Source organism: Palaemon carinicauda, chromosome 22, assembly GCF_036898095.1.
Source record: "Palaemon carinicauda isolate YSFRI2023 chromosome 22, ASM3689809v2, whole genome shotgun sequence".
Lineage (NCBI taxonomy): Eukaryota > Metazoa > Arthropoda > Malacostraca > Decapoda > Palaemonidae > Palaemon > Palaemon carinicauda.
This window is the reverse complement of record NC_090746.1, coordinates 58676858-58686553: the sequence shown is the minus strand read 5'-3', so window position 1 is coordinate 58686553 and position 9696 is coordinate 58676858. Positions and strand designations below refer to the sequence as shown.

Here is a 9696-nt window from a genome sequence, read left to right as displayed (position 1 = left end):
GAGGGGATAAGGGTATTCTTCTATCTGGACGACTGGCTGATCCGATCATAGTCGAAAGAAAAATGTCTGAAGGACCTACAGAAGACGTATACGATGACTCAGGACCTGGGACTCATCATCAACAGGGAGAAGTCTCAGACCGAACCGAATCAGACTATTCTCTATTTAGGGATAGTTCTGAATTCAGTTCTTTTTTGGGCTTCTCCCTCCCAGGAAAGGCAGACCAGGTGCCTAGAGAAAGTCAGAGGATTTTTAAAGAAGCAGGAATGCTCAGCGAAGGAGTGGATGAGTCTGCTGGGAACTCTATCCTCCCTAGAACAGTTTGTCTCGGTGGGGAGACTGCACCTAAGACCTCTGCAACACTTCCTCGCAAAGGTATGGAACAGAAAGACCCAGGAGGACTCCTTTTCTTTTCCCATTCCGACAGATCAAGGATCTTTTGATGTGGTAGCTGGACCCAGCTCTGTTAGGAGAAGGGATCTCCTTGTACAAGAAGAACCTCGACCTAGTGTTATTCTCAGACGCGTCGGAGTCAGGCTGGGGAGCAACACTAGGGAAAAAGGAGGTCTCAGGCATTTGGGAAGGAAGTCAGGTCAGTTGGCATATCAGCAGGAAGGAATTGATGGCAATTCTGATGGGATTAAAGGCCTTCGGAACCTCGGTGTCAGGGAAGACTGTGGAGATCAATTCAGACAACACCACAGCTCTCGCGTATACCAGGAAACAAGGGGGAACTCACTCCCTATCTCTGTTCAGAACAGCGAGAGAGCTTCTCCTTTGCGCGAGTGAGAACAGGACTCGGCTGTTGATGAGGTTTGTTCAAGGGCAAAGAAACATCAGGGCAGACATGCTCAGCAGGAAGAGACAAGTTCTTCCCACAGAGTGGACTCTCAACCCGCATGTCTGTCAGAGCCTCTGGAAGTTGTGGGGCAGACCTGTAGTAGACCTTTTCGCCTCCAACTTGAACAAGAGGATCCCCAACTACTGCTCTCTAGTACCGGACGAGGAAGCGGTGGCAGTGGACGCCTTCTTGATGGATTGGACGGGGATGGACATGTATGCGTTTCCCCCGTTCAAAATCATCAATCTGGTCGTCAGAAAATTTGCTCTCCTCGATTCGGGACAAATGATTCTAGTGGCTCCATTCTGGCCTGCAAGGGAATGGTTCACCAAAGTGGTGGGCATGCTGATGGACTTCCCAAGAAGACTCCCAGCAAGTCCAGATCTTCTCAGACAGCCCCACTTCGAGAGATATCATCAAAACCCCCTCGCTCTCAAACTGACTGCCTTCAGACTGTCGAGAAGCTCGTTAGATCTCGAGGCTTTTCGGCACAAGCAGCGAAAGCTATTGCCAGAGCAAGAAGGATCTCATCACAATAGAGTCTACCAGTCTAAGTGGGAGACCTTTAGAGCTTGGTGCAGGCGGCACAAGATTTCCTCGACCACTACCTCTCTGAGCCAGATTGCAGACTTTTTATTGTACCTCAAGACAGGATGCTAAGCTGGCTGTATCTACCATCAAAGGATACAGGAGTATGCTCTCAACCGTCTTTAGGCATAGAGGCCTAGAGTTGTCTCAAGATAAAGATTTGCAGGACCTTATTAGGTCTATTGAGACTACGAAACAGGTACAATCAAGACCCCCATCTTGGAACCTGGATGTGGTGTTTAAGTTTCTGTGCTCCAAAAAATTTGAACCTATCTCGTGAGCCTCTCTTCGAGATGTAACAAAGAAAACCCTCTTCCTTATGACTCTAGCGACTGCCAAAAGGGTCAGCGAGGTCCAGGCGATTGACATGCGTGTAGGCCTCAATCAAAATTGTGCCTTGAGGTTCGACTTTCTCGCCAAGAACGAGAACCCCTTGAAACCCTGGCCTAGGACGTTTGAGGTCCCTAACCTCACGAACCTAGTGGGTCAGGAGAGGAAAGACACCTCTGCCCAGTTAGGGCCCTCAAGGCTTATTAAGCCCACACTAAGAAAGTGAAGGGTGCATCCAACTCGTTATGGTGTTCAGTGAAGGATCCTCAAAATCCCGTCAAAGAACGCTTTGTCCTTTTTCCTGAGGGAAACTATTAGGGAAGCCTACCTTTTATGTGAGGAAGAACACTTCGCCCTGTTGAAAGTACGGGCTCATGAAGTGAGAGCCATTGCTACCTCACTGGCATATCAGAAAAATATGTCAGTTAGGCAAATCATGGACGCAACGTTCTGGAGGAGCAACTCTGTCTTCGCTTCTCATTACCTCGGAGAGGTGAGAGTAGGCTATGACAAGTGTTATACCTTGGGCCCATACGTAGCTGCGGCTTCTGTATTAGGCAAAGGAGTAACTACCCCCACTCAACCTTAGTTTGTATGCATGTATGAAGGTTTGTGTTTTTATGGTTGTCTGAGGACCTCTTCTTGTGGTACGGTTCCCTCAGTCAAGATAGATAGTTTATATCTATTTCTGGAAGGTTAGATGGTTAGTTTTAGTAAGGTTGCAGGTTTTTATTAAATGGGGCGAAGGTAGTTTCTGAAGTCTAGTCAAGTTGTTGGTCTTACCCCCTTGACCGACTCGATTGAGTTGTTTGCAGCATAGTAGGTCTACTCCTGGCTGAACACTCCTAAGGGAAAGCGACTCTAGAGGCAGTAACCTTTGAAGTCAGCTACCTTATCAGGTAAGGAATCAAGGTGTTTTTTCTCCTACAACTCTTTTGTTGTTTCCCCAACGATGTTTACTGTCTTTTTCCCTCCTCCAAATGTGTGAATCAGCTATATATATATACTGTAACTGCCAGGTAAGTACTATTCATAAAAATTGAGTTTTTATGATAAAACAAAGTTTTATGAATACTTACCAGGCAGTTATATATATATTCTAAAGCCCACCCACCTCCCCTCAGGAGACAGGTCGGGCAAAGATAATCTGAGGAACAGAAAATGGGAATGATTCCAGGTACCACCCTGTACGAGTTGTTAACCACCTAACCGCACAACCACCACAAGGCGGTTGCAGAGATTTTTTAATAAATTCTGCCGGAAGTCAGAGACTTAAGCTATATATATATATAACTGCCGGGTAAGTATTTATAAAATTTTGTTTTATCATAAATACTCAATTTTTTGTACAAACCTATTCAAAATAAGGAGCCCCCTGGTAGCCAAAAAGGCAAGTTGGCAGGGACGTCCACCCTCCTAATAGGTGTCACCCCTAATAAATAGCGTAGGTTTGTATTCCAGTTACGGAACAAGTAACAAATTCGGAGGTAATCTGTATTTTTCCTAACGAAACAAACCGTTAGCTATTTATATAAACTTATCTGGTAGCCCTATCCCCCCTTGAAGTCCTACCTCCAAGCAAAGTGAGCTAAATCACAGGCGAGTGGAAGCAGTAGCAAGCTACCCCTCTACCCCCCACTAACTAGCAGAAGAGGAAGATAACCCCCACTAAATTTTAAAGGCTCGTCCGTTCAGCTTTGCCGAAAGTAATACCCCTAATAAATAGCTAAAGGTTTGTATTGTTAGGAAAAATACAAATTATCTCCGAATGTCATTTTTTGGGGGTAAACGTTGATATTAAACGTGCTTTGAGAGAAAAGCAATATGAACATCAGGCAAGTATAAAATAAAATTCATCATCTAAATTATTATTTTTAAATCTGAGGATACAAATAATTTCATTATGGTTACTTACTTTTATATAATTTTATACCTGTACATTATAAGTTTGAATGATTACAAGAACAAGTGTAATTTTGATTGTCCATGCACTAAGGATTTAATTTTGTTCAGATTTTAGTGTTGATCTTCACTAGAGAGATGCAATCTGACCAGTATGGATGATTTAATACAAACCTGATGAATTAATTTCCAAGAAATTTGGTAGTTAAGTTCTGATTAAATAGGTTTTGATCATGTACATTTGATTTGCTGGAAGGACTCTGGTAACTGTTGAGGAGGTATGTATTCTTCCAAGTTTTAGGTAAAATATAGTTTTATTGTAGGTTTACAGAAATTCTCACATAAATACAAATATCTTCCACACAAAATATATACAGTATAAACAATGTAAGCATGTTGTACAAAGTACAGTACTGTTTAAGATATACAAAGCCTAAAGTTTGGAATTAATTATCACAGACAAATTTTGTATGTCCTTTTAATTTAATTACCAAAATGGAGAACAGTGTTGTATATAAAAAAAATTACATTTAATGAAACATTACTATAGTTCTGAAGCAACAAACAAAACAATGTCAACCCGTCCATTACTAATATACGATTCACCTATACCATAAAATTATTTCTTAAGTGATGGCTCTTATAATTTTCCCCTTTTCTTAATTATGTATCATTACTTATTGCATTTGTTATTTTTTAAGTAAATCTAAATAATCTTAGTTAATTTTGAAACTATTGAAATGTAGCATTTTGGCAACTATGTAGTTTAATTTCAGCCAGTATGATCATTCGGACATGAGAAGCTTAAATATTGACTTAATAATCTAGCCTAACATCTCAAATTACAATTCGTAAGCACTGTGATGTAGATGTGTAGTCATAAAAATGTGAAAATCCAACACATTACCAAGTTCCAAGAGACTAGAATGGTGGGGTATCTGTTTTAGGAGTAATACCTTTTCCAGGGGTTTATTTCTTTGTTTAGGTCTCAAATCTGTATTTAATCTTTGGCAAAGCTGGAGAATAATGCATCCACTGGTAAGTGGAACAAGATGGAGGATAGATTAAATTGGAATGAAGATGTAACGAGATCATTTCAGATAGTGGTGATGTATGATCACAAAACCTGGTGTACAGCACACTTTTTGCTGGGGTGGAAGTATTTTCTGTAATATTACTATACTTCATAAATATTCATGCGACTATGGTCGCCACCTTTTTCATAAGGTAATCTTTATGTACTGTAGGTTGTTTTGGAATATGTTCAGGTCTGTGTGTGTGGGGGGGGGGGGGGTTGAGTTCTAATGCCATAAAATAAAAAATAGTGCAGTATATTAAGAAATTTAACATCTGCCATACAGTTCTTTGATATCTTTTGTGATTATCCCCATTTGTGCACGTGTTGTAAAACAAAAAAGTTTTAAAGTTAAGATAGAGCAAACATTTACCCATCTTTTTTTTATATCTAATTAAAAGTAGAGCTTTTGAAAGTTTCATATTTTCTTCAAGAGAATGCTTTGCATTCTTTTAAAAGACAAATTCCACATTGTGAGGCTCTTTATGCATATGTTTGGTTTTGATTTCTGTAAGTACATACCACCAAAACTGTCATTTAAAGAGTTTTTAAACCAATTACTTTTTATCCATCGTGAGAACATCAGGACTTCCTAAGCAAGCAACAAAGGCATGAAAAATTGACAGATAATACTATGACCTTCCAAATGAAAGTGGCAGGATTAATCTGTTTAGAGTGCGATATCTGAGGAACAAATAAACCTCTGCATTATTTATTTGTGCACTCCCTCAAGTAATAAAAACATGATTTTCTTGTGGAGTTAAACTTGTTTATAACTAGCATAGGATAAGCAAGCTTTCAAAAGAAAAAGACAGGACTGGAAAATTCATGAGGACTTGAAAGACAATTCATCTTACAACAGGATACTGTATATCCTATTCACAAAATAAGGAAACACAAAGCAAGTGAGCAGCAAACAACAATTTCTTTAACAAAGGACATAGATATGGATGATAACATAATCTTTTAAGTCTAGAGCAACTGTATGGCAATGATGATTTGGATCCTGATTAGCATTTAAAACTGCTTACTTTACTCCTTAGAAGACTGACAAAACCATGTAGGAGATATGATGGAATATAAGTTGCCACACAAATTGTCCAAAGTAGGACATGTTTGAACACCTTTTAGCATGTATTCCAGACATAATTCTTTATTCTTGCTTTGAAGGCCTGAAGGATGAGTTAAAGTTAAAGAAAATACAAGTGGGTGGAACTAGACTATGAAAAAAAATCTTTGAAAATAAAATTCAGAATGCAAAGTGCATTGGGCACTAAATGAATGCTGCATATAACTTTGATACTTGGGGAAATGACCAAATACGAGGATCTCAATACAACCTGTAAACTAAATAATACTTTTTAAACTCTAACAATGAAAAATAAAGGAAACTAAGGGGTTTGCTTGATCTTATTAAGTACAATAGTCACATGTACAGTATGTGTGAATATAAGAAAAACACAAAAGGATTGCTAATTTTATAAGCAAAAGCTATGCCTGGATGATAAAGATTGCTCAAATGAATGACCCTCAGAGGCCACTAGAGTGCAGAAGGTTATCTCAAATAAGATGGCAATACTTTAATATACAAGACTTTAAATCAGTAGTTTCCTTATAGATCTGTTTATTGAAACAATGATTTTACTCTCATACAAAACCTGCCTAAATACTAATAATAACAGATTAAGTAATTAGCACAGACTCCATATCAATTATGTAAATAAAAACTGAATTCATTGTTAGAAAAACTATACTCAATGGAAACATATGGGAAATCTATCCAATTAAAATATTTGTTTGACTACATATTTACATATATAAATACAAATATTAAGATTTAGAACCTAATTGGTGAATTCAAAACATTCTGTATTCCACTCAAAGAAAAATAAGATATATCTACACCTGTTCACAAGTCAACTGTATATTACAACTTAGTCCTGATCATTTTGTGCTTCAGCTTCTCGCCAATTATTGAGAATAGCCTCAGTCAGCTTTGCACAGAGCTCAGATGTTAAGAACAACCATTCTGCACAAATAAGGAGAAATATCCAAGAGGCCCATAAAGCATATGGCCGTCCTTCAGCAATCTGGGATGGAAGTGTGGCCTGTGAAAAAATTACAAAGTTAAAATGTGCATGATAAAAAAAAATTATTAAAAGGATGTTAACAATTTCATGTTGCTAAATATTTTTTATTTTTACTTAACTTCAGTATTGGGACTAAGAGTGGTGACCAAAAACCTTGAAGGATTCAGCATAATTTTCTAATGAGGGAAAAGCTCATTGCAAGCACAATATCCTGAATCTTGTAAAATGGTAATTATCATCCCTTTGAAGCCATTGGTTTTTCAATACTTAAGTATAATGCTGGTAAGGCCTCCTCTCTAATTATTCCCTCATTCAAGTGTCGTCAGTGAAGAGAGTCATATCAGTTGCACTTAGGTGCTGAATGGTCACTCAGGCCCCAACACTGGGCAATACAGATCAAATTCCTAGAGTTAATCTACTTGAGGAACAGACTCCTTGCTGAAAGAACAGTGGAAAATTCATATTGTTAAAGAGAAGGAAACCATGCAACTAGTATGTTCTTGACCTTTATGACAAGCTTGCCAAGTGTCTTCATTTGGCTGCTAAACAAGTTTATGCGACTAGTGTTCAATACTAATCCTGCATTTATATTAGGTTCCTGAACAGGCAATGCAAGTGTGTAGACAAAAGCTGTTGACCTTATACACTGATGTGGGTAAGTTATTGATTGCAGAACTTTAAGGGCACAAACTTTGCTATGCTAATTTGCTAAAGAAATATCATTGCAGGGCTTTGGTAAACTATGTGCTAGATGTGGTACCTATGCTTCAACTGGATGAATCCCTGAAATCTTCCACAATCTGAGGAAGAAACAATTTTTGTCCCGCCATTTACTGTGACAGCTTCTGGCTTACCAGCTAAATACTTTCCAATATCTATTATAGAGTAGAGGATGACTCCTAATTATCAGGCAAGGCTTAATTCAACCTTTCTCAATCTCAGCAAGCTGATACTGTATTGAAAGTATTTTGAAATTAGAAAATGATTATCCAGCAATCTTTCTTCACATTGCTGTCCTGTTGTCACGGTATGAAATCCACTGCCTACAGGTAATGAAATTGTCAAAATTTACCATGCCATACCTAGTACAGTACTGTATGGAGAAAAATATAAAGAATATCTATCCTAAGTAATGAACTAAATAACTGTTAAGCTTATTACCAGATACCCTGGATTTAGAGAGCAGAATCTTTTGACTGCTTTTCTCACTAATATAGGATTAGTTCAATTTTGGTCTTGTGACTGCCTATGCCACTAATACTTGCTTCATATGATTTGTTTTACTTTGATGAAATTTGTATTTATTCTGCAGATTGGGAACAGTATGTGGACTTTTCGTTCTGTACTGAAAAAAAAAACTTTGAGAACACAATATGACTGTGACTGTCAAACCTGCCAAGAGATAATTTTGGGTAGTCCATTAAGTACCATGAATTTATAAAAGTAGACACTTAAGCCTTCGAAAAACAAAAACCTTGAAGGTGCTCCTACCTATCACCAAGAAAATGCTTACAGTTCTCTTTTGGAGGAAAGATCATAATGCCTTCTTGTATCTTTTTATAGTTTAAGGCTGACTTAATTGTGACTATATGAAAAAAAAGCTATGCTGACCAAAAAACTGTTGAAGCTAAGTTCCTGTTGGACAAAATCCACCAGTACCAACAGTGTTGTGACCTAACAATGGCAGATGGCTTCCACAACATTTTCCTTGTCGAAGCTTTGATAAAAAGCGGATGGTACACAGACGGTATTGTAACCAAAGAAGTCAAGGATGCACAAAAGGGTTACATGTCAAGGAGGGAATTACTGTATAGAGAGCTGATAAGATGGGAGTCAACATTCCAACCTCGCCAAAATCCCACTGAATATCATCAAGAGAATAATATACAAATGCTGTTCCTCCCACATCCATCACAGATGATTTTGCAGCAGCATACCTCTACAGTAATATAAAAACTCACAGAACCTGGAACTATCTCAGGCTGATTCTTAGCCAATGTCTGACTACCACAACTTATATATTCAGGAGCAAATAGTCTAGGAAAGGCAATCACATGAAAGATTACCACTAAATCCTGCCCTAAACAATTATGTAACTTGCCAAGTGCCAATTCCTGCAGTGTCAAAACTAGAAGTGACAAAACAAAGGAAACAAGTTGCCTTAATATAACTAAGAGACAAAACCCAAAAACAACTCTATCCTGAAAGTGATTATGGCCTAACTTTGCAGGGTCCCCTGAACAAGAAAAACATCACATACCAGACAATGAATATCCTATCACCTGCATCAGAATGAAGCCTTTATAGGGGCTAGCCTGCCACTTCCAGCAGTGAGCAAAAAAAAAAAAATTCTTCAGATCCACGGCGAGTATGTCTCGCCATCACCTCATTAATTGGTAAGAGTTCTTATTTTGAAAGAGAAACCCTGGCTTACTATGACATGAAAATTTTCTCTTGCCATCAACCCCTCACATGAATGGAGCCTACCCACCAGGCGCCCTTGTTAAGGTAGCTTCTGAAATCTCTAAACTGTCAAACAGATAGTTACACTTTGTGAATGCCAAGGGCCAAGCAATACCCACATGTTGGAGTTACTATCTAGATGAAGCGTCCCCATATTTTCTGACAACTGAAGCTTAGCTCCTGTAGTGTCATGCCCTACAATCACTAACTGTTTGGTAATCTTGGGTAAAAGGACAAAAAAGCACAAGCATCTAAAATTCCTGAGGAAGCTGGAAAGTGTCCTTGAATGTTGCCATTGGGGTGAGAACAGAGCAGAATAATGGACGTTTGTTGTTCCCTTGTTTAATTGATTGACAAGCAGGTCGAGCAATGATGAATGTAAGGATTACTTCTGACCCCTACACTGC

At 38.6% G+C, this 9696-nt stretch overlaps 1 protein-coding gene across 4 annotated transcripts in view; it reads right to left on the bottom strand.

Moving 5' to 3' along the window:
• Positions 1-5882: 5882 nt before the first annotated feature.
• bug (thioredoxin domain-containing protein bug) overlaps positions 5883-9696 on the bottom strand; it is a 323500-nt gene continuing 319686 nt past the window's right edge. For all 4 annotated transcript variants that reach the window (XM_068346267.1, XM_068346268.1, XM_068346270.1 and 1 more), the window contains exon 8: positions 5883-6844. In XM_068346267.1, the coding sequence (XP_068202368.1) occupies positions 6671-6844 (174 nt within the window). In that variant the 3' untranslated portion in view covers positions 5883-6670. The remainder of the gene's footprint in view (positions 6845-9696) is intronic.